Source organism: Varanus komodoensis, unplaced genomic scaffold (genome assembly GCF_004798865.1).
Source record: "Varanus komodoensis strain SLA01 unplaced genomic scaffold, ASM479886v1 scaffold45, whole genome shotgun sequence".
Classification (NCBI taxonomy): Eukaryota; Metazoa; Chordata; class Lepidosauria; order Squamata; family Varanidae; genus Varanus; species Varanus komodoensis.
The window spans coordinates 5168332-5192702 of NW_025336011.1; the positions used below are offsets into that span (position 1 = coordinate 5168332).

The 24371-nt window shown below is 47.2% G+C and overlaps 1 protein-coding gene across 1 annotated transcript; it reads left to right on the forward strand.

Moving 5' to 3' along the window:
* Positions 1-97: 97 nt before the first annotated feature.
* LOC123030576 (G protein-activated inward rectifier potassium channel 1-like) lies at positions 98-20298 on the forward strand. Its single transcript, XM_044444626.1, has 3 exons — positions 98-897; positions 15302-15518; positions 19431-20298. The coding sequence occupies exons 1-3, from the start codon at positions 244-246 to the stop codon at positions 20036-20038; spliced, it is 1479 nt and encodes a 492-aa protein (XP_044300561.1). The 5' UTR covers positions 98-243; the 3' UTR covers positions 20039-20298.
* Positions 20299-24371: the final 4073 nt, after the last annotated feature.

A 24371-nucleotide genomic window follows, 5' to 3' on the forward strand; every position in this document is an offset into this window, starting at 1 on the left:
CAGCTTTACACCTCCAGCCTTGGCCTGTGGTCAACAGATGAGGAACAGCCAGCCAGTCTCGCCTGCTGAGCGTCAGTCGCGATGAACTAGCAAGTCCCCCACTGCTCCGCCCCCTGGCAGACGAAAGACATCGTCCAGGTCTGAGCACAGAAGGGGATCTGCCCATTTGGCTTATTGCTCCAAGTCAGCAGTGCAGTAGAGGAATCCATTGGCCATCCAGGCAAGCCCTCCCTGCTCACCAAGATGTCAGTGGTGCGAAGGAAGTTTGGTGATGACTACCAGGCCGTAGTGGGCGGCCCGGCGGCCCGGCGGAAGCGCCAGCGCTTTGTGGACAAGAACGGGCGCTGCAACGTCCAGCACGGCAATCTGGGCAGTGAGAACAGCCGCTACATCTCAGACCTCTTCACCACCTTGGTGGACCTAAAGTGGCGCTGGAACCTGCTCATCTTCTTGCTGACCTACACCGTTGCCTGGCTGGTCATGGCCTCCATGTGGTGGGGGATCGCTTACCTGCGCGGCGACCTGGAGATGCCCCACAGTGCCAATCAAGGCCACAGCCCCTGTGTGGCCAACGTCTACAACTTCCCCTCAGCGTTCCTCTTCTTCATCGAAACAGAGGCCACCATTGGCTACGGGCACCGCTACATCACCGAGCGCTGCCCAGAGGGCATTGTGCTTTTCCTGTTCCAGTCCTTGCTGGGCTCAGTGGTGGACGCCTTCCTGATAGGATGCATGTTCATCAAGATGTCGCAGCCCAAGAAGCGCGCCGAGACCCTCATGTTCAGCCGTGCCGCTGTCATCTCGCAGCGGGACGGGAAGCTCTGCCTCATGTTCCGGGTGGGCAATCTACGCAACAGCCACATGGTCTCGGCTCAGATCCGTTGCAAACTCATTAAGGTGAGTGGAAGGGTTCAGGTGACCCAGGCTGCACGATGTGGGGACGCTTGCCACCGGCAAGCCAGTGGTGGCGAGCTACATTTGACAGTCAGGGAGGCCTAGGTTCAACGCCCAGCCCAGCCTCTGGCTTGGGCCCCCGTCTGTGTGGCCTTGCAGAAGTCTCTCAGTCCCATTCTCGGAAAAGTAAGAACTGCATCATGAGGTTATTGTGAGGACAAGCTCAATAAAGATAAACTCCTTTACAAATGAAAGCAGCTACATAAATGGTACATATTAAGCTTTGAACGGAACAAGCAGATGTTCCAGTGATGATGGGTGCAGAGGGTGGAGAGTCTGTGGCACAGACGCCAAGGCGAGTTTTCATTGCTACTGAAATGTACACTCCCAGCTGTATGTTAAAACTTTTGCACAAATCTTCAGGCTTTGCTTTTCTATACTTGATTTTATTAATATTTACATTTATCAGTATGTGTGCATGTACAATAGAGAATACAGATATCTGACGCATACTTGCTCTACAATCCTTACAACTTCTTCAGAGTAAGCCCTGCTTTCAATAGGATTTTGTCTCAAGTCATAATATCTAGGATCACCTTGTAACTGTTATGGAATTTAGTATTCTTATACCTTCTTTTCCTTAAAATAAACACACACACAAATAAAAATAAATAAACATTCAGAATAAGAGAAGTTGGGGAAAACACCAGTGAAAACGTGTATCACTTGAATTTTCACAAGCACATTAGGGTTCTTGTAAGTCACCTAGAGAATTTTGTTTAGGGGTTTGAGAAGGAAACATACTCCTGTACCACACAATATGTTTTGGCTTATGTCACTTAATCTGAGTGGGGGTTCAAATCTAAAACATTTTCAGTGTCAGTCCTGGGACACAGAAAATCAAACTAAATAAAACAATCCCTTGATGCTTATTGAAAGGGCCTTTTGAAACCACTAAGCAACCTTGCCTGCCACATACACTGAAATAAATGGCCAGTGCATTGGCTTTGACTCCACCGGTCACCTGTTGGTGAAAGAAGATTGATCGCACTCTTCCTCCTTCACAGCAGGCGATGGGTGCTAAAGGCCACTCGTGGCTGTCTGGGTCAGAAGCAAACCACGGGCAAGAGCAGGGAAAGGAAACTCACAAAACCACGGGCAAGAGCAGGGAAGGGAAACTCACAAATGATACCAGGAGCCTTCCCTTCCAAGTCCAAGGCCATAGGAACAGGTTGCGACTATTGGCAGTGTGGGCTCCAAAGTGCAGTTGCTCAGGCTGTCATGCAGCTATGGGCAGGGTCGGGGAAGAGATTCCAGGACTACGATTATGCCCTGTCAGGAGGTAAGCTGTAGAGCAGAGGTGCCATCAGGGCAGATGTCCAGCACCCCACTCGGCAGAATGAGCAAGGGGGCCCTCGAAAGCAGCAGGGGTAGTGACCCTGTTTCAAAATAACTGAAGTAAAATGCATGCCCATGTGAACAGAGGTGGTGCATTTGAAGCAAATGAGTCAATACAGGTGGCCACCTGAAGGGGGAGGGTCCCCAAAAAAACATGAAGTCAGGGCCTCTGCAATTATCTAAGGGCACCAATCCCTGGAAAGGATGTATTGGTAGATTACAGCAGATGCATCTGAAGAGCGCACAAACACACACAGAGGGAGTGAGGGAGCGCACAAGCAAGCAAGAAGGGGTGTGGTATAAGATGAAAAAAGACGTAAGGCAGAAACAAAGGGCAGGGGAGCTTGGCTGGGGCTGATGAAAGTTGGAATCCAAGACAACCGGAGGGCACCATCTTGGAGAAGGCTGCAACAGCCACTGGCATAGATGGGCATCTGAATAAATACGTAGAGATCTACCTGTACCTATCAGGCAGCCAGTCTCGAAGCCTCTGTATCCATGGGCAGGTTGTCCCCAGTTGCCAGATACCAGTAAGGACAAATGAAAGGCGGCATCTGTCTCCGTTTTGCCTGGATTTCTTTATGGTGTTTTGTCTCAGCCAGGATGAGGAATCTCATGTCTTGCCTCTCTGTTTCAACTTGCAAAGAACAAAAGGGTGGTCCTTTCAAGGACCATTTTATATACAAGTACTAGCTAACTGGGGGAGGGGGGGAGGGAAGAGATATTACAGGTTTCCTAGAGTATGGATTCTGTATATTAAGAAATTAAGATTATTTTTCCTGCAGCAATCTAAATGTTATTTTCACATCCAGCATATCTATGAGAAAGTCAAATCTTAGACCATGTTCTTTGCAAAGGAAAATTAAGCAGATGCCATTTTTTAAATGAAAACATCTGCAGGAACTCTGATTATCTTCTTTAAAATAACATCTTGCTTTAAAATATCCCAAAGCCTTTAAAATATCCCAAAGTCTCAGCAACCTAGTCTTACCTTGGGGATTTTCATAGCTTCCTAGAGTTTTGCAAATCATGTTTCAGCTGCAACCAATACATATTGAATTAGGCCTTAATTTTCCTCCTTTACATAATCTTGAATATTCTCTCATAACAGACCCTTTGAAGTATCTGGGTGATTATAACTTATCATGATATGAATAATCCATTAGAGATCTGCCTGACATATACATGCACATTTCCACTACATATGAATTTGCCTTCCCTTTCTTCTATAACCTGAAGGTATCTCCCTTTTATTCCACAACCTTTTCATCATATATCTTATCCTTATTCCTGTAATCTTCTTTAACCTCATAGGGCTATTATTCCACTTAGATATAATTTGGCAGTAGAATCCATGCAGTGACAAACAGTTATAAAAGCACAGCCTATGATTCCAAAGAGAATAGCGAATATCCTCATCTCTGCAGACCAGGTTGCAGTGCAGCTGACTGCAAGCCTCTGCCATTTATCTAGGGGGCTTGCTTCTGAGTAGACATGCATTTGATTGTGCTGCATGATTGCTGCCTATCATCCCCACTGAAATCACTGGAATATAAATCACAGTCAACTAACGCCACTGATTTCAGTGGGATCCAAGGATAGCTGTCTGAAGGCATCAGCTTTCCCGTAATTGTACATAGCTGATATTTTAGGATTTCTGTTACACAGATTCACATGGATCCTGCAGATCATTTCCTTCCGACATGCTCCTTGCAAACCCAAAATTCCTGTGATTATTTCTCAACAAGGAGTGGACTGAAGCCATACTAATGCGACAATCTTTTACACATTTATGTGGGTGTAAACTGTATTGAACTAAAAGGGGCTTATTCTCAAATTGGCATACATATAATTGCATTGTAGGCAAAACCATGACCAAACAGCCATGATTTAAATTCCATTAATTTCAGTAGACAGTACAATTAATATAGTGTGGATCTAACCCCGCTGATTTACAGTCCACTGCCTCTGTCCATGTTCAATCCTTATCAATTCTTTTCATGTTATACAGCCCACTTCTTCCTATTTTATAAAGGTCCCTATGGACCCATCTGAAATTTCTCATAAATAGCATACCAGCACAAAGACAAAAGTGAGCTCGTGGAACTCAATGATGACTTAAATTTTACCCAGGTTCTTAAAGAACTACACTAAGAACATTGGGTTGAATACAGACTTAGTCATGCTTAGGGAAAACCCACTGAAATCAGTGGAACAGGTCATTTCTCACTTAAGCCATCTCCCATTTCATCTTGGGAATCTGAACAAGCAAACGTTGCAACTTCGCGTTCTCCTGCATCTTCCACTCCCAAAATTGTCTGATGAAGAAAACTGGAAATATCAGGCACATTTTTGATGATCTTTTTGTTGGCCTAAAAAAAAGTTATTATACTGATATGAATTTTGGAATCAACTCCCCTTGATTTCAGTGGGTCTACTAGCAGTATTTTAATCTTTTTTTTTCACATAGAATGTGGGGCCACATCCCAAGCCTCACCGCCTTTGTCCCAGACACGGCTTGTTTGGGAGCTTCTCAGCTTTCGTGCAGCTTTTCCCTCAATCTAAAAAACTGAAATGTGTCTCCCAAGGTTTTGTTACTGGCTAGAATATGCCAGGGCTTGCCTTCCTGCCCCGCCTCCTTTCGCCTTCAGCCATGCCCACCACCAGAATATGCCCCTCCCCAAAGCTTCTCCCAAATAGAATTCGGCCCGCAGACTGAAGACGTTCTGCAGTCCTGACCCAGAAGGGTCCCCGAGATACCAGAAATATGAGGCTGATCTAATTCAGTCTCCACTAGAACAGGTTTCAAACAACCCTGATAATATACCAGTGTGGTCCAACTTTCCTTTACTGAACGTCGCCTCCTCAGCATGAACTTGGCTTTTCTGCAACATTCAGCCCCACAAAATTCAGAGCTGGTTTTGAGGTCCATCCTTGCTGGGGGCTGGCAGTTGCGGGTAATCTGGGGCTAGCCAGCCCTTCTTCCTCTTGGCAAGATCCTTCCCCTGCTGCCGTAGCCCAGCCACGAGAGTAGGAAGCATCTCAAGCTGTCACTCGCGTTTTTGCTGCTGTCTTCGCGAGTTCCTGCATCCGAGGAACAAGCCGTTCTCTGACATGGCCCAAATCCAAGCCCAGGCACTTTGACTATCAAAGGCAATCCCGGCTGGACCGCTGAGCACAGGGGGCTTTTGACAGATCATGCCAGCAGAAGGGCACGCGCCACTTCTGGCAGTCGGCATCTAGCAAGGAGCCTAGCACTTCCGAGGGCTTGAGTCCAGCAGTTGAGTTTGAAGGTCAGAATGGGGCGGTGTGCATTTCTTTTCTATCCATCCACAGAACTGCTGCTGCCTGCTGGAAAATAGAACACCTTAAGAATCCCAGCTTTCACTTTTTAAAAGCCAAGTTTCTAGTCCCTACTGTTACAGAGAAAACTTTAAAATCTGTACACTGTAATTTATGTATTCTCAGATCAGACTAAGGGTGGACTCTGGAAGGCTTAATTTAAATCAAGGTGGAGCCAGGTTAGTCATGTGTTATCTTTTACAGGCCTTTGTTTAAATAGCTACCAGAGGACTGTCCTTTATTTGAAGAGCTTTGCTGTCCAATTTCAGTGTAAAGATACTTGCTGCCTATTAACAGTGAGCCCCCAGGCTGAAAAGACAGGCACATAGTGGGGAGATGTACTGTACTTCTTGCTAAATTATAATGATTATTTCAGAATTGGCACCTGTACATATAAATAGCACATCTGAATTCTATACAAACTGCTACTCTCTTTTTTTCTTCCTTGGTGATGCATTTCCTCTTTGTGGTCAGTTCATAGGGGACCATACTACCACAGCCTCCAAGTCTGCTAGCATATGTACAAGGGTGTTTCTGAACATGTATAGATAGCCATTTCATCATGTCTGAGTACCACAGCCAACACCCCCGCTCTGGGCTTAACATGTAAAGAGTATTTAATTTTTAAACAAAGAAAAGTGCTGGAACTCAGGCAAAGTACACCAAAGCCAACCTCTCTAATCCTTAACACATGAGAATTCTGCTGAGGGAAATGGAATTTGCACACGCTCAGAACCACTGTCCAGACACAAAATGGACAGAGAGAAGGGGGGTTTTTTTCTCTCTCTCTCCTACTCTTACATACAACAAAAGGGATAGTCAGTAGATTTAGGACATAACAAGAAGAAGCATCCCTTGGCACAAAGCATCACTAAGTGGATGGAATTCACTTCCACAAAGGAGATAAGATAAATTCGTTTTAAAAAAAGCCAAGCTGGTGAACATTAGTCATAATAGCTACAGTGGTGCAGTTAGGTAATTTTAGACTTTGCACTTAAGGTCTTACAGAGCAGACCTTTACTTCAAAATTAGTCCTGCCATATATGGGGTCAACTCCTCTTTGGTCTACTGAGCAAGACCCTGGACATCTTCCCCAAAGCCCTACCCTGATGGTGCCATTGCTCAGCTAAATGGAACATCCCTGTTTGGAGGCAGCTTCCTTCAGAACCCATCAGTGAGGAGAAATAGCATGAGAGGAGGAAGATGATTTCTCCATGGCCCACTGGTGAGCCAGACACTGCAGGAGACTGGTCACTAGAAAAGACAGGCCTTTGCTGTGCTCTAGCAGGCCTCTCTCCAGGTCTGGGGGACCTCTGGGCAAGGTACCCTCAATTGGCCCCGTCACTCAGTGAGTTGGCCTTCTTACTGCCACTGGCACCTGCTGTTCTTTCCCTCGGTCCTCTTTCTCACCATTGCCAGGACTTGCTTGCTGCAGAGAAGCAGCCAGCATGTAGGCCTGTGAATGCCACCCTCCTGTATCATTGGCTTGTGCAGCTGGGGCTGATGGGAGCTGTGAAGGGCCACAAGCCACCCACCCCTGATGTAATAGATTTCTCTCAACCCCCTGCAGAATTTGGTCGCCTAAGGCCTCCTACACTGCTCTGGGGAGAAGCTGCAATGTGTCCCAGGCACAGCAACGACCCCTTGCATCACAGGCGGTGTTCTGTGGCAACTCGCTAGGGCTGGAGCCCAAAATCTCTAGGAGGCCTTCTGCCCCACCACCCTGCTGTCCGTGGGAACTTGCTGAAATAAAGGTGCCCCTTGCATCCCGGCCTCCTGAATTAGCTGGCGCTTTGCCCATCGGTGCTTCCCCCACTGCCATCTTTCGGCCTGAGTGTGTCTTCTGAAATCAAATCCTCTCCAGGCACAGGCACAGATCAGAAGAGGGCGAGGGGGGCAGTGGCTCCCCAGCGGGTGTTTCTCTCTCTCTCTCTCTCTCTCTCTCTCTCTCTCTCTCTCTCTCATAGCTTCTGTATGTGAATTCCCTGCTGGGGGCGACTGCTCCCCCGCCCCCCCATCCGGTTCTGCCCCTGCATCACTTCTTGCAAATGGGCAGGTTCGTAAGAGACGGAGTCCTTGCAAGACTTGAATAAGCATCCACTTGAAAACATGTGCTAATTAATATATGCAAATTGCTGTGTTTTGCAGTCCCTTCTTTGCAGTCCCTAGCACGGGCCTGGCCTCGCGCCAATTCAGCCCCAATGGGCGAAAGTGCGCCGGGCGCTTTCCTTGACGACTCCACCAAGCGGCTCCGCACCGGGAGGCCACGTGGCTGCGGGAGAGCACGGCGGCCCCGCCGGTCGGGCCGCGGTGCCAGCCGAGGAGGGCGCCTCCGCCGGGCTCCTCGCGCCCGCGATTAGCACAGCGGAGGCGGCCGCCGCCGTGCTCTCTGCTGCTGAGCGAGCCAAGCGAGAGATAAGCCTTATCGCGCGGCCGGCCTCGGGCTGCTTTCCATCTTCCAGCCAGAAGAGCCTTGCTCAGATAAGTAGAAATCCCTTTTTTTTCTTTGCGCCGAGAAGGGCCAGATTTCTCTGCCGGTTTGCTCCCCGCACGCCTGAGCCCCCGATCGATCCCGTATGCCGGGGTGGCTCCTCCTTTCTCTGGAGAGATGTTGGGCGACATTATGAGCTAGCCTTGCTCGTGCACGCCAGTGCCAGGGCTGGCGGGGCGCGGGAGTTCGCTTTTGCAGCGCGGCCCGAGAGAGGGCTTTGTGCGCGGCGGAGTTTGCTGGCCGCAACGTCTTTGAGTGGGCTCTGAAAGGGCGGCAAATGGAGCGCAATGGAACAAATTCAAGCTCCTGACGTGATTCGTACGGATAAGCCGAGCTACAAGCTGCTGCTGGGCTTGGCCAACAATCAGTAACATCAGCATCCAAGCCTCCCGTATAATTAAAACGAGAGGCATGTTTCTAGCTATCACAGGGGAAGAACATCCCAATAGGAACTGCAGGTAGTATGTCCACTAAATGCAAAAAGTTACAAAGAAGTGTCCAAACGTTTGAGTTCATTACAAACTCCTAAATCATGATAGAAGATTTTTAAAAGAAAAGCATTTTTCAGTGTCAGTAGCTTTTGGTCTACCTGGAAACTGCTTACACTAAGCATCACCAAAGTCTTTATCAAATTAAAGCTGCAATCCTTGCCACACCTTTCTTGGACTAAGCTCACTGAACATAATATGGTTAATTTTAATTACATAAGTAGTAGTAGGGAATGTTTGGCCCTTTAGACTTCGTGGACTGTACTTCCCATCAGCCCTACCAAACATAGACAATGGTGCAGACTGATGGGAGTTGCAGTCCATCAACATCAGGCAGGCCATACATTCCCCATTCTGCATGGACAGGGTTGGGCTACATGTCAGTACAACACCATCTCTGTTCCATTTTCAAACTAATACAAAACAGCATTTTCCTTTTGTTCAGCAATATTCTTTTCTTCCCTTCCTTTTATTTTGCTTACCATCCAGGCCAAGGACAATTTTTCAATGTAATCCTATGCATGCTTAGATAGAAAAAAGGGTCTACAACTTGTCTCCTTTCACCTTTTCCATGGATTTTTTGCCTTAACCACATCATTCTCATCTGAAACCAAAGAAAATGCTCTGTGTTGTGCAACTGCATTGGCTTATGTTTGCCGCGCTTACCAATTCACTGCCAGTATTCATATTGTAAGCTCGTTGGTGCAAGGAATTCCCTTGTTTTACTGGGGTCTTCTGTACTCCGGCTTTGAGGGGCAGCTAGACAAAGTGGCACCTGGCTGTGCCTCTTGAAGACAGCACAGCAAAACTGAGCTTTTTGTGTTCCCTTGTTAACTGCTGTTAGGAGCATCAGAACTTCTCCAGGTGGAAGCATCCTGGTGTCTAGCATTTTGTTTTCCCCACATTCTTCAGAGACTCCCTTAGTTTGGGACATTTCGAAAGCATCAAATTGCAGCCACTGTGAAAAGATGGCCATAAACACATTTTCTATATTCATTTTGTCCCGCAATGCCCCAGTGTGATGCAACTTTGGGAAAAACAAAATGGCAGCTGCCGGTCAGATGGAGCCCAACAGGTCCAAGTTGTGCGAGGGCAAGTCAGATGTCAGTCCAGCAGGTAGTTTTGGGTCTAACTGGAAACCAAAAGTGCATGTTAGCTGTAGGTATTTATGGTGTCCTAAAAAGCAGACTTTTATCATGCCTTTCCTTTTCAAATGATTTGACTGGATGTAGCTTATTTATTTTACTCATTTATTTATTAGATTTATATCCCACCTTTTTCTTACAAAGAACTCAAAGTGGCTTGCATCATTCTCCTCCTGCTGCTCTCAATCTTATCCCCACAACAGCAACCCTGTGAGGTAGGTGGGGCTGAGAGTCTGTGACTGCGAGACTGAAAGGCACCCAGGTGGTTCCAGGGCTGCGCTGAGACCAGGTTGCCTGCATCCCAGCCTGGCACCCTTAAACACCACACCACCCTGTATGTCTGCTTGTGTGGTCCAATTCTCCTTGTCACTTGGAAAACAATCACAGTTTGTTTTCCATGTGGTTATATGGCACACCGTGGCACGCAACCAGTTGGCCAGAAGAATTATTTGGTTTGCAAAAGTCTTCGCAGCCACCACCTGGGAGCCGCTGACCGTCTGTGTTTTGCAGCTTCAGAGAATCCCGATGCTGCTTTCCCACTGCCAGATTTGACCCAGTAGCCTCTCTAGAGCAGCCTTCCCCAACGTGGTGGCCCTCAGGGGCATTTCGAGTACAACTCCCAGAATTCCCTTGCAGCAGGGCCATTGACTGGGAATCCTGGGTGTTGCAGTCCAAACATGTCTGAAAGGCACAAGGTTGGGGGAGGCTGCTCTAGAGCAAATGCCACAGTGAAAGAGCAGCTACGAGGGCGTTCTGGAGTGGACCCGGGGAGTGATGCAGTTCCAAACCACCGCCATTCTGCTGCCTGAGGAAGGGGCTTCACCCTGCCTCTTGGGCGGGCCACCCCCAAGGGAGGAAAGCAGGAAGTCGAATATTTTCCTCGAGCATCTTCCAGTTTTCTTTCCTATCCTGGAGGAGGGCTGCAGGTGACTAGCATCCTGAAACATTCCTGCTAGGAAGGAAAGACTGCAAACATTCTATTGTAGTTTAGACTTATGCATGAATAATATTAAAGTTGTTAATCATTTCGACATGGAAATAGAGCCCAGTGCAAGTCAGGGAACTAGCCAAACTCGTGTTTTTGGGAGGGAAGGAAGAGAAAGAAAGGCCCGGATTAATCCCCTCACCAAATAGTTAATCAGTGCTTTTGCCGATCTCCTGATGCTTGTGCCAGCTCCAGAATTGGATCAAGGAAGAAACCTCATGCGTCACATGTTTTTGTACATGGGCTCCTCGGCCAGCCCAGGGGTATGAGTGCTGAATCCTCCTTGCCAGATTTCTATTCATAGCAATAAGAAAATGTTTCCATGCACCCACTAAATCATCTGAATTAAAGAGCCGCTTTTCGAGGGAATGCCTTTTGAACTTGACACATGGCGGCTGCATGCTGCGTTAATCCTGTTCACCAGCTCAATGAAATTGTTAATAAGGGAGAAATGCATTTTATTTATGCATTCAACATGAGATTTGCTTTGCCTCTTCTTCCAAGGCAGTTGCTCAAAGCCAAGAACAAAACATTTTTTTAAAAGCACAAAAAGTGTACGTGTGAAAGGTGGCAGAATGAATACATGAGTGACTGGTCTACTGCCACCAGTGCTTTGGCTAGCATGTTTCAGGGCACACGGACTGTTCCACCTAATCAGTAGAATGTGAAAGACATTCTTTCCCCTCTGCACTGTGTGTGCACACATGGCCACGCACACACTCCTCAGAGCTCGCAGCAGCCAAGCTTTTCCACCCATGCCACTTTCCTCCCACAGAGGAGCTGCAAAAGAGGCTCACAGACCAGTCTCTGGCATTTTGTTGTTGTTTAGTCGCAGAGTCGTGCCCAACCCATCACAACCCCATGGACAACATTCCTCCAGGCTCTCCTGTCCTCCACCATCCTCTGGAGTCCACTCAAGCTCACACCCACTGCCCTAGTGACTCCATCCAGCCACCTCATCCTCAGCTGTCCCCTTCTTCTTTTGCCATCAATTGTTCCCAGCATTAGGCTCTTCTCCAGGGAGTCCTTCCTTCTCATTAGCTGGCCAAAGTATTTTGAGTTTCATCTTCAGTATCTGGCCTTCTAAGGAGCAGTCAGGGTTGATCTCCTCTAAGATTGACTGGCTTGATCTCTTTGCAAATCTTTGGCATGTTTACCCGAAAATAATTCTTGTTAAGTGAAACGTACTTGAATGCAACTGTACACACATGGAACAGGGGCCAGCAACCAGTGGCCCTACAGATGTTGTTAAACAGCAGCTCCCATCATTTCTTACCACAGGCTATGCTGGCTGCGGCTGATGGGAGTTGCAATCCAACAATATCTGGACCACCAGAAATTGATTGCCTGTCCCTGGCACAGAAATGCAACATTAATAGCTTATCTTGACAGTCCCTCCACACTCTATCCAGGAGGGGAAAGGAGGTAAACCCATCACCGCGCCATTCCTACCTCTGCCCTTGGCTGGACTAAAGACATGGTGGCCACCTCTGTCAAGAAGCCTGTTGAGAAAAGCTGCTGCTGAAGCTAACGATAATCTTGGAAAAAATAGCTGCAGCCTCCCAGGACCGGAAAGGTTAGGGTAAAATGGCAACGTCTCCTTATTTCTGCCTTGGAAAAGGTACAGGCAAAGGTGCAGAAAGTTACATGAGGGGTGAGACTTACAGAAATCAGAAGGACTTACTACCAAGGAAACATTTTTAGCAGAAGTTGAAGCTTCTTTCAATCCAAGGGCTGAATTTCACTTCTGGTGTGATTGGAGGACTGCATTCCAGCAGTGGATCAGTGGGGCTAAAGACAAAAGGGACATGATGAAAATTCTACTATGTTTTAGCTTAAAGTTCTTACTTCCAGTAACACAGTCTTAAAAGAGCCATTTCAACCTTTTAGGATTGGGAAGGTGCAGGAAACTTCAAAACAAGCAGATTGGTGGCTGGGGAAAGGTGGTGTGGGAGCAGGGGAGAAGGACATGGTCACCTGGGCAGTCTCAGGTGGCCAAATTTAGCCACTGCACCCCTGACATATAGCATCAAGCTGAAACGGTGTGGGTTCAGAAAACATGATAACCTACACTGAAGGCTTTAGTATGGGTTGTTGTGGAATCGTGGGCTCTTGTGTTACCAGAACCCAACCGAGAAAACAAACCATGATGAACAACCCACAGTTCACAACCCAACAACAAACCATGGGTTCTTTGCATAGGTTGTTTGTACTTAAGTCATGGCTTATTAGTGTAGCTGGTTTCAGAAAACAGAATAACCCACGTTTCAACAACCCATACTCATTGTGTTGTCTGAACCCAGTCACTGAATTTCTTGCCTCTTTCTTAGTCACTCTCTTTCCATTAGTCTTTGCTGTGCTCTTCAGGGGTTGTGTTTTACAGCTCTAAACTTCCCTGATCATTGGCTTTACCGGATGGGAAATGATAGAATTTGCAGTCCAACACATCTGAGGACACCCAGTTAAGGAAGACTGCTCCAATCCCTCCAGCAAGAGACTGCGCAGCATCTGTGCTCTGTACACCTGGAAGCACAGACAGCTGGTGCCCAATATGTGAAAACAGGAGCTTGACTCTGTCGCAGCTCCCCACAGCATTCAGGTGACAGTGTCGCTGTTGCATTAAGACATGATGCTGTGAAACCATCCACAGAAATCACTTTAGTCAGTTATCATTCCCATTTCCAAGCCTTGTTGCAGGAGCCACCAGCTCTGCCTGTCATTCTCTTTCCAGCTTGTAAGAAGAAAGAGTTTCTGCTGTCAGTCATCAGTCTTCAAGCATGTTTCTTGGGAACAGTTTGCAAGACGTCGACTGCTGTCCTTGGCTGCTCTCATCAGCCACTAGGAAGCCGCCCCTTTAAGTCCGTGTATGCGTGTGTGTGAGCCTTGGTCGTTAGGCAGATAACATCACATTTGGTTAGCAGATGAATTGCACGATGACTTGAGAAGGAGCTGGGACTGACATCTTACTTAGTACAAATGACATATCCCAACAGTGACCAAAGCAGGGAAACACATGTCTGGTTAATAGAGCTCGGCAAGCATGCTGGTGCTTTTGCGGCCAAGAAGGCAAATGAAGAACTTCAGAAGCAGCCGAGGAGGTTTGGAAATGTTGGTATCAGCCCATTTCAACACATTGGTCCACATTTCTTGCCATGGCACTTATATATTCCAGTTGTTTCCTTCCTCCATGTTCATTAGCCCCAGCACCCCCACCTCGGTTTTTAATTTTTTGAAGCCAATTTGATGTCCATTATCTACTGTAAACACCTTGTTCATCTTTCCCTGCTAATTATCGGAGCAGTACTTTCAGAGAATTGCAGCCTGACCTGTTGGCATTAGTAAGGATGGTTAGGAGGGACGGCAAGCACAGGAAGCATCCAGTTTGCATGGGTCTCCGAGCCCTGCATTTAAGAGGCTCGGGGATCACTCACAGAAATGTTCGCGTACAAAATTCCTTCCCACGGATTCTCCAGGGCAGTGAATTTTCCATCCTACTCCAGGAGTCACCTTGCAAAAATAAAAACGAGCCTTTAGAGTGTTTTTTAATCCCTCTACTCAGTTGAAAAGCTTTTGGAATAATTTACATACAGTCCGTTAGACATGACAGTCTCTGTCGATAGGCTTACAGTCTAAAAAGTTGAGATGCACATAGAAAAATGGATGTGGAGGGAGGAGGAAAAAATGAAGCAGTCTTTCATCAGGGCTGATGCAATGGCTTTGCCTCCCCTCCCCATGTACAGCCAGTTTCTGTATGCCCAGCACATCACTGGACCATGTCAAACCTAGAACTGGTCCTGAACAGGGTTTACACTGGCAGTGTCCAGTTCAGCTTGAATGTGAATACACCCGGACAGGGCTGGCCCCAAGCCACTTTGCTTGGGGGCAGAGGACAAGATGGTGCCTTCATCCCTTCCCATATCTAGAAGCCAAAAGGACTGGCAGATGAAATGCACCTCAGCTCTGCTAAAGGGTTGAAGTGTGTAGCACACCTGAGTCAGCAAGCTAGTTTTGTGGCCCAGGCTAAGTCAGGTTGTGTGGTCAGGCAGCTCCCATCTCTCAGCAGCCAAGAAGTTGCTCCCAGTGCCCCCTCCCATCCTTGCTAATGACAGGTCTGGCCCTGCAACCAGCATGGAAGGTACTAAATAGGTACCTGAAGGCTGCTCCAAACCCTCCAGCAAGAGACTGTGCAGCGTCTGTGCTTTGTATTTGCTTGAGTTGGTTGCTTCTTTTAAAATTATATTGTTAATTTGGATTAGACTCTGAAAGACTGTGAGCCATTTCCTTTTAAAAGGGATCTCGGAATTCCATTTAAACATCCAACTCCACAGAGGTCTGTGTCACATGATTTCTTCCATCCCCTTTGGAGGGAAAGGCACATGACTGACAAACTGGACCCGATCCACCTTGTCCAAGGCCTCACAAGGATCTTTGTTTTGAGCACCAGCTGTTTGTGAGGTGCTCCATCCGACACCAGGAAAGTTGCCATTGCTTGACTGATGAGAGATTTGTTTGCGGTTCACTGGGACTCTTCTCTCTCCCCCTCTTCCTTTGTCTTTAGTCACGACAAACACCAGAAGGTGAATTCCTGCCTTTAGACCAATGCGAGCTTGATGTTGGATTCGGAACTGGGGCTGACCAACTGTTCCTCGTTTCTCCTCTCACCATCTGCCATGAAATCAATGACAAGAGCCCCTTTTTTGCCCTCTCCCAAAGATCACTAAGGAGCGAGCAGTTTGAGATTGTTGTCATCCTGGAAGGCATCGTGGAAACAACAGGTAAGCGGTGCACCATTTTACCTCTTCATCAAAACATTACTGGGGGCTCCTACATACCGCCTGGGGTAGTGTGCAGTGAGGGAGATAATAATACTGTCCTACCTTACAGAGCAGGGATTAAACAAAATAAAGCTCACAAATTGCTTTGAGCACTTGAAAGCAAGGGTCCACTCCCTAGCTGGATCAGAGCGCCTGTCCGGAATGCTCTCACAATGGGGTGCCATGGGGGTACATGGCCCATTCCCTAACTGGCTGCGATGGTGGGCCAGTCCAGCTGCAAAACACACAAATCCCAAAATATAAACTGGTGAGATGAAAAGTAAACTTACCAAGAGCCTCAGTACAAGGCAGAGGTGAGGATCTAAGATCCAGAACACAAAGCTGCTCTTTTGAACCCAGGTATATTTGGTGCTGGAGCAAAGCACTTGCAGTATAGCAGTTTAAAAAGGATCATTTGAAGCATGGTAAGAAACAAATTTTATAACTAGGAGGGGCTGGGCAGGGACCCTGGTGGGAGCACGCTGGCCCACTTTAGGACTCGCTCTCAGGTTGTGCTGCCAGTCTTTGCTTAGCAGCAGCAGCAGCTCTAAAATGAAGGATTAGAGGATGTCTGAAGAGACCCAAACTGCACTTTCTCTGGTGTCTATGCGTCCCCAGGTGGCTGTTTAAATCAGGTCCGGAGAAATTTAAATGGCATCGGCAGGGCAGCTGAAGCTGATTTGTGTTGCCAGTATATATTAATAATCTCTCCTAGCCTTCCCCAAGCCAGAACCTCCCCCAGATGTGTTGGGACTACAACTCCCATCATCCCCAGACAGCAAGGCAAGGTGTCATATTGAAGACAGCTGATCTGGCCTTAAGCCTATCCCATTTGGTTTCTGAGACTTTTTTTTTTTTTTTTTTGGTATGTGAAAGTTGCATTACATTAGAAGGAAAAAAAGCAGAAAAGGAAATGCTCTTCAGAACTCAGTCTTGCAGCAAAACCACAAAAACAGATGCAGTGGATTAATGGCCTTGTGCAGAAAAGTTCTGTCTCATTTCATGTTTTACTCTACAGGAGTTGCTGGGATTCAGTCCAGATCTTAAAAGCCCTTTCACCCTGCTAGGGTCCCCGTCTGGATAGGGGCCTCTCCACCTACTTCACAGTATGTGTGTTTGCACATGTGCACCCACACAAATATAGATATATAATGTAGCTGCTGGGCACCTATTTAACGTAAGGTCTGCTTTGGCTCCTGGATGCTATTTGGAATGGGTTCTGGAGCCGTGACCTGGCTCATTAAAAGCCCCGAACCCCCAGGGGCACGGGAAGTTTTCTTCACACACTTCTCCATTTGATCTCACGACATTTAGAATCTCCACCTCTGAAAGGGGTTGTTCAAAAGGGTTAATGAAACATGCCTAAGCAAATGTAGCTACGTCAATATAGACTGCTAGGAGACCACCTGAGACCATATGGAGCAGCAACTCGGGTCTTTACCTGTACAGGAAAAAGAACTGATAGGTGAACCATGCAAATTTAGCCCGTCTGCTCTCCACCACCCTCAACCATATCCTGCCCTTTTCATCTCTTCCAATACATGGCTTGAATGCAGAGGAAGTCACTGGGACTAATATGTGACTAATGTCCTCTGGTAGCCAGCCCCAGATTTCTTACTGGGCTTATTTCAATTTCAGGCAGTTACTTACTTAAAGCAACATTTTCTGTGCCTGCCAGCTCAGTGTCTGTGTGCTTGGCAATTCCACAGCACCACACAAGGTGGTCTGGGGCTTGGAATTCAACTCCTGCAGAATCCTGGCTTTATTATTTGTAAAACCAGTTTCTGATCCATAAGATGGCAGGGAACAGGTGGTCCTCCAAATGCTGCTGGATTGCTGCTCCCATCATCCCTGACCATTGCCCATGCTGGCCAGCGCTGGTTGGAGTTGGAGTCCAGTAATGTCTGGAGAGTTACAATTTCCCCATTCCTGCCTTAAGGACTAGAAACTTGCTCTTTAAAAAGTAAGAAAATGGGTTCTGAAGTAGCAGCTTTAAGGCTGTAAAGATGGATTTGGAGGTGTGTGGGTAATGCTCTGCCAGTATCTAAGAAGACTGAGGTGGCTAAACATGATCTCCAACATCTGGTGACGGGTCTCCACCACTCTGCATAGCTCCTTGCTCACCTTATCCAGAACTGGCGAAACTTGAATAATCATGCACTATAGTTTCAAAAAATTGGCTCACCTTTCTACATTATACATGATGCAAAATGAAAGAACACATTATGCAAAATGAAATAGCTCTAGTGTACATTAAGCAAAATAAAAGTACTTGTTATGCAAAAACGAGGATATTGAAATAGGTTTCATTTGCATCATTTGTACAGGTCATGAAATTTAGCTTTTATTGCTTGCGTGCGAAATGTATATTTATTTAGTTGCTTTAGTCCTGGGAGTAGACGAAGCTCAGAAGGCACTTTCTCTAACAGGAATACCTTTCGGGCAATTGCACAGGCGGGGCTAAGCATGCCTTCACCATCCCAATCCAGGCACTCACAGACATGTTTTTTTATTTAAAACTTTGATATCCTGTCTGCTAACGAGGTCTCAGGACGGTCTTACAATAAACAGACATGTCCTACTATGCCGATGGGCAGTGCAAAAACCATATTCTGGGGTAGGCAGTCTGGAGCCTCCACTTGCTCTGGGCTACAACTCCATCTAGTCCAGCATTTTGTTCACACAGAGGCCAACCAAGTTCACAAGAAGGTCACGAGCTCACATGACTCTTGAATAGCTTTAAAACAAATCTCCAGAGCTAATTTCTTGCAATACAGCTCTTCCGTTTAAATGACATAGGCACCCAAGTGTCCTCCTTCAAGAGAACAGAAGCAGCCTTAAAAGAACAGATTATGAACCACTCCCACCTACTTTAATGTGGATGCAACTGGAATTAGCAAATCTTGATAGTGGTGTCTCCTTTAGCAAAATACAGGAAGAATCTGTAATTGCTACATTTATATCCCACCTTTTTTTCTCTCTTGGAAAGAGCCAGGGGGGCCTCCCTGATCCTTTTCTTCCTCTCCATTTTACCCTCACAACACTCCTGTGAGGTAGGCTAGGCTGAGGTTCAGTGACTGCCCCAAAGGGAACTTCATAGCCAGGTAGGAACTAGGACTAGGATCTCCTGAATCCCAGCCCACTGCTCTCACCATACACCACACTGGGCTTTTGTGCATTCAGACATACAGTGTGGCTCTCAAACTACAGGTCGGAACACATGGATCCGTGTCATGCGGGTTAAATAAATAAATGCATATACCCAAACTGACTGCATTCGTGCATGGGGTGGGATTCCAAAGAGGAAGCGGGGAAGGGGAATGAGAGACAGGATTGGGGAGGCAACGTGAAATGTAAGGGCAGCTGAACAGGACAAGCATGGACTGAGAAAGTTTGGAAAGGTTGGCAGATACAAGCACGAGCAACCTGTGAACATCCAGGGACACAGGTTCAAAGGAAACTATGAGCTTTGATGCCGAGGGAGAGCTGGGCTCACCCCAGGCATTGGCAAGGCTGCGCTTTGGCTGAATTCCTCGAGATCAGCAGAAGGACCTCTGCCCTCACGGGGGTTCCCATTTCCACTTAGCACGCAGTAAGAAGGTGCGGCGTCACTAAGAGAATTTTCCGTTTGCATGTCCCAACTCTTCCAGGTTAGGGGCCCCCACTGAAAGTGACGTGCTTGAGCTCTCCACAGACACCCACACACAAGCCCTGGAGCCACCACATTGGGGACGGGGCCATGAGGATCCTTTGGAGGCCAGGGAAGGATGTGTGAGAGGATCAGTCAAACGCAGGGCAGGGGGAAGTGAGCAGAAGTGCGGCTCCCTAATGCACAAATCCGGCCCTGACAGCATCGTCCGTTTATTCTCTTAGGAATGACATGCCAAGCCAGGACTTCGTACACAGAAGATGAAGTCCTCTGGGGCCACCGATTCCTCCCAGTGATGTCGCTGGAAGATGGCTTTTTCCGTGTCGATTATTCCCAGTTTCATGGGACGTTTGAGGTACCGACTCCGCCATACAGTGTGAAAGAGCAGGAGGAGAACCTAGCTCTCCCATCGCCATGGAACACCCCAACGGGGAGCAACAGGAGCAGAAGGGAAAAGATCTCCTCCCTGGACTGCCTCGATCTTTTTGAAGAGAAAAGCAGCCGGCTTCCCAGCAAACTCCAAAAGATTTGCTCCGGGAAGGGGGATCTCCAAAGAGGAGTCCTCAGTCTCTGCTCTGCCAATGTTGAGAAAACATGCAGCACCGGCGACCTCCTGAGGATCCAGCAAATCAGTTCGGTTTGCAGCATTGAGGACGGGGGTGAAAAGATTCAGTCGACAGCCTTCAAAACCAAATCAGAGTTACTGGCTCGGTCCACCGGCAACCTGGAACTCCAGCAGAGGTTTCCTCCAGCCCCACACACCTTGGGGGTGAAGCTAGATGATAACTTGCCTGCCAAACTACGGAAAATGAACTCGGGGCTCCTCTCCTAAGCACCAGCTGACCCCACAATGGGATGCGATTGCATTTTAAACTTCTGGATTTCTCGGGTTGCTACGGTGAAGTGCAGGAGTGTGGAAGCGATGCGAACAGCCCCCTGCAGACCACTGGCCGGACTGTCTGGGCAGATGTTGGAGTTCAGCAACACTGGGGGTCTGTAGGTTTCCCACATCTGGTGAAGATGTTCTTGCATCAGGCACTATGTCAACCCAGTTTAAAGTAAAATAAAACCATACCTTCAACCATCAATAAACTGTAGTTCTGTAAGTGGAGGGAGGAGGCTGCATGGTGATGTAGGAGGGGAAAGCTCTTCCAGGTATTGTTGGTCTTTGCTTGTTGTTGTCGTTGCTGTTGTGTCGCTGTCCTCCTTTCGCAGCTTGCTCAGTTAACCACACTCCTTTTGGGGCTCCAGTGATGCCACTTGCAGGTTTGCCCGAAGAGAGGAAATGCATCATCGAGAAAGCGGACGAAAGAGATTTATATGAAATCAGCACATGATCATTTACACGAATAGATGTCAACTGAGCAGCAATTATTATAATGAGAGAGAAATGCAGTGCATCCCACCACTGGGCAGTTGACCAGGGAGCCAGCTGTAGATGAGCAATAACTTTTATCTGCAAATTGTGAATTGCGAGTGGACAGGAGAGCCAGAGGCAGGTAGACTAAGGGGCAGAAAGTCAAGTCCAGAAGTTGTGGATTTCAGCTTCCAGCATTCCTGACCACTGGTCTTGCCCAGAGTCTTCTCAGGTTGAAGAACTAAACATCGTCGATTTCCCTTCTACCAGCCTATCTCCTTTCTACCCTGCCCCAATAGTCCTGGGGCAGCCTTCAAATAGAGGACAGTTCTCTGTGAAGGAGGACATATTTCCACCCCGGGGACCCCTTTTTTAAAGAAAGAGATGGAAAGAACTAATATAACAAAAGTATCTGAATAGATATGAAGTACTACTCCCTCACCTGGAAAATCTGCAATGTCTGTGAACCCTGAATGGAGAAAGAGCAATTATTTAGGCCCACAAACTGGCATTGGCCTTTTAAGAAACTGAGTACTGCTCATATTAGTCATAAGCTGTGAGTAATAGAACAGATAGAGCAAGCGGAGCTGTGTGAGTTGTTGCCTGTTGTGTGGCAGCACCACTGAGAAGGCTCTGTCTCTGGTAGTCACCCACCTCACTTCCGTAGACACACAATAAACACACAAACATCAGAGTAATCTTGGAATTGGTGGGCCTATTTGGAATTCTGGGCACTTCTACAAAAGGGCTGATCCAGCAGGTCTTACCCATTCGAACCTGGTTGCCATGGGAAGCATTTGCTCTGATTTGCTGCATGCCAGTTTCCCATTTATTAAAAATAATCTTTAAACCCTTAAGAAATAATTAAAATAAAAATCAGAAGGGAACTTGGTGGGCATCACGTTGGAGACAAACAGTCCATACATGCTCCCTCCTTACGTATTCTAGACCACACTGAGCTACAAAAAAGTAAAGGAAGATTTTTTTAAAGGGGTGGAGAGAAAGTGAAAGGAAATTCACTTCATTCAAAACAAAATGCCCCACTATATATTGTCTCTCATTTCTCTTCAAAAAATAAGAGCTAAATTGAGAGAAACGCTGGAAATCTGTGGTCAGGTTGCCAGTCAATTAAATAAAAAGTCAGCCACCATGGACTGGGTGCATGGGGGAAAATGGATTTTAACCTATTATCTGGGAAGCTCTTCCCCGCCCTGTAATCCTGATGCAAAACCTTCCAAGGTGATTCGTAACCTGATGAGAAAGATATATTCGAATGGACATGCTTTTAACACTGAAACTAGCATCTTGGAGGCCAGGATGTAGGACTTTTTATTTTAAGTGTCCCCCACTGCCCTTCTAAACTAGTATGGGAAGCCATGCCGCTGCTCTTAATACAAATGCAAAGATGCGGGAGATTTAATCTTGGATTCTGGAATATGGGCTGAAAGGAGCTGGTATGAATCGCTTCCCAGCTGTGCTTTTGCTTATAGCCAGCCAGAGGAAGGAAAATTCCATTTAGGGCGAACCTTTTTCCATTTGAAGCATTTGCTCCACTAATTCCATGCTCTGCCCTCCAAAACGGCCTCGTACAAACTCAAGAGAGTCTTGAGGCACCATTTTTCTGTGTGCTGAAAAAACTGCTTCATCAGATGCTCAGAGCATGACCCTCCGTTGGCCAGGGCATATAAATACAGTCATAAGGAAGAACAAATGTACATGTTGGGAGCCGAGTGGCAGAAAAATGCCAGAAGACCAGCCTGTATCAATTCAGCGCTTAAATGTATGCAAAACGTCTGGTTATAGCGGCAGGAAATGATACTGTAGCTGCAATTGGATTGTCACAGACTGTACTTTGGGTAATCTCTTGTCAGTTAACGCCAGTCTTTACCCCAGTGTGTGTATGTGTAGGCGGAGAGATAGGTGGGTAGACAGATAGCTGATTGAAGGAGAAGATTTCCTGCATCTGATCAAACTGGCTTTTGCCCTCATGAGTCTGCCGCGCAGCAACAGTTGTTAATCTTTCACCAAACTCTCTCGTGTTTCTATGGTCAGAGCTTTGAGGACAGGGCGTGATTTACGGAGGGCCTGTTTGCATGTCAGGATAAGCCACCATGTGGGACGGGGCGGGGGGGTTGCATCCTACACTGTGCGCCATTTTTTAACATGCCGGTCAAGGCAAGCACACGCCACGGCCGGTGCCGAATTAGCCCAGGCAATGCAAGCGATGTGAGGATTATCTAACTCGGGTTGGCGCAACATGACACGCTGTCAGATGCGCTTGCCAAGGTTGACATATTCGAAAAGGTGATCGGCGCATAATTTGTTTAGTTATTTTTGAAATTTATATACTGCAAGCTGCAGTCCGATTTAGGACTCTGAGTGGTGTAGATTCCATTAAAAATAGCAGTCAATAAAAGACTCCATGAAATACAACAGTGTTACAATAAGGATAAGTACAGCACTTTAAAATATCGGTTAATTTCACAAACTTGGACAATGTGAAATATACATAATAAAATTTAATTATTGAAATACCTAGAAAATAGAACAGTTTTCACCTGGTGCTGAAACAGTGGTAATGAGGCTGCCAGGCGAACGTCTTTGGGGAGCTCATTCCAGAGGAGAGGGGCAACCGCCGAGAAGGCCCTTCTATTTGTTATCCCCCTCATTTCTTTGGGGGATGCTCCTTTAAAAAGGGCCTCTGACTCAAATCTTAAAGAGCGGCTAGATACATATGGGAGAAGGCAATCCTTTAGGTACCGCAAAGCTATGAATGCATAGTGGGTCCGACTGACAAGCAAACCTGGCCAGAATGTCTAAAAATCTGCCTTTCCACAAATGGTTAAGCAGGTATCAGAGCTGCATAAGCAAACGAAGCTTATAGTCTTGCTTGGGGTGTGTATAGACCCTCCCCTCTTCAGTACAGTGCACTGAAGGTAGCACTGGGTATTTAAAAGAAGGCACAAAATGGAATTCATCCATGCCTTCTCTGCTCTGACCTTCTGCTCTTTTTCCCTTAGGGTGCCGGGCCTTTGAGGGTGGGTGTGCTGCAACAACTCTCCCCCTAGGATCTGTTCAGGATCAAGGGTCCTGAAAGGATCGAGGCAGAATCAAGGGTCCTGCCACTGTCCTACTTTACAAAGAAAAATCCTCTTTCATGGAGAGCTGGCAGAATACAATCCTTTCTGTGAAGGTGTGTCCCGTCCAGTGGACTGCCTGGCCCAAGTCCGTTTAAAGATAATGAATCCCATTTCTTCTTCCTAAATTTGCACAAATGTGATGCAAATTGGTGTCCTCCTCTGCCTTCTTGCATTTAAGTAGCCAGGCTATTAGGATCTGGCTGTCTCCTCTTCTGCCTTCACCTGAGGACACACAACCCTTCGAACGCCTCCTTAGGAAGGACCACTTTAGTGGAACCTCCCCCCCCCCAACCCCAGCCGTTCCCCAAGTCCAGCCAGTCTTACCTGTCTTGATAAAAACTGAGAAAGATGAGTTTGCTGCAAGTCCAGGGAGAGGGCCATGCGTCCAGCCAGATGCTGGGAGACTGCATCAGCCTTAGCCAGCTTAGCTAATGGTGAGGCGAGGGCCGTGCATCCCCTGACTGTGCAGTGAACCTGGGAGGTCGATAACCTATTGATTGATTGATTGATTTGATTTAAAAGCATTTCAATTCACGCTGGATCAACCACACCAGCAACAGCTAGTGCTCCTGCCTCACTCCCCATGGCAGCCCTCCCACCTGAGAATGCTCTACATAGATGCAGAAGACAGGGTGAGCTGTGGGGTGGCAGGAGGTGGGATCCTCAAA

Bases quoted from the DNA above. Each gene is read 5' to 3' on its own strand.
- LOC123030576 (XM_044444626.1), top strand. From the start codon at position 244: ATGTCAGTGGTGCGAAGGAAGTTTGGTGATGACTACCAGGCCGTAGTG. The intron at 898-15,301 runs GTGAGTGGAAGG...CTTTGTCTTTAG, and splicing joins TCCGTTGCAAACTCATTAAG to TCACGACAAACACCAGAAGG. The intron at 15,519-19,430 runs GTAAGCGGTGCA...TTATTCTCTTAG, and splicing joins AGGCATCGTGGAAACAACAG to GAATGACATGCCAAGCCAGG.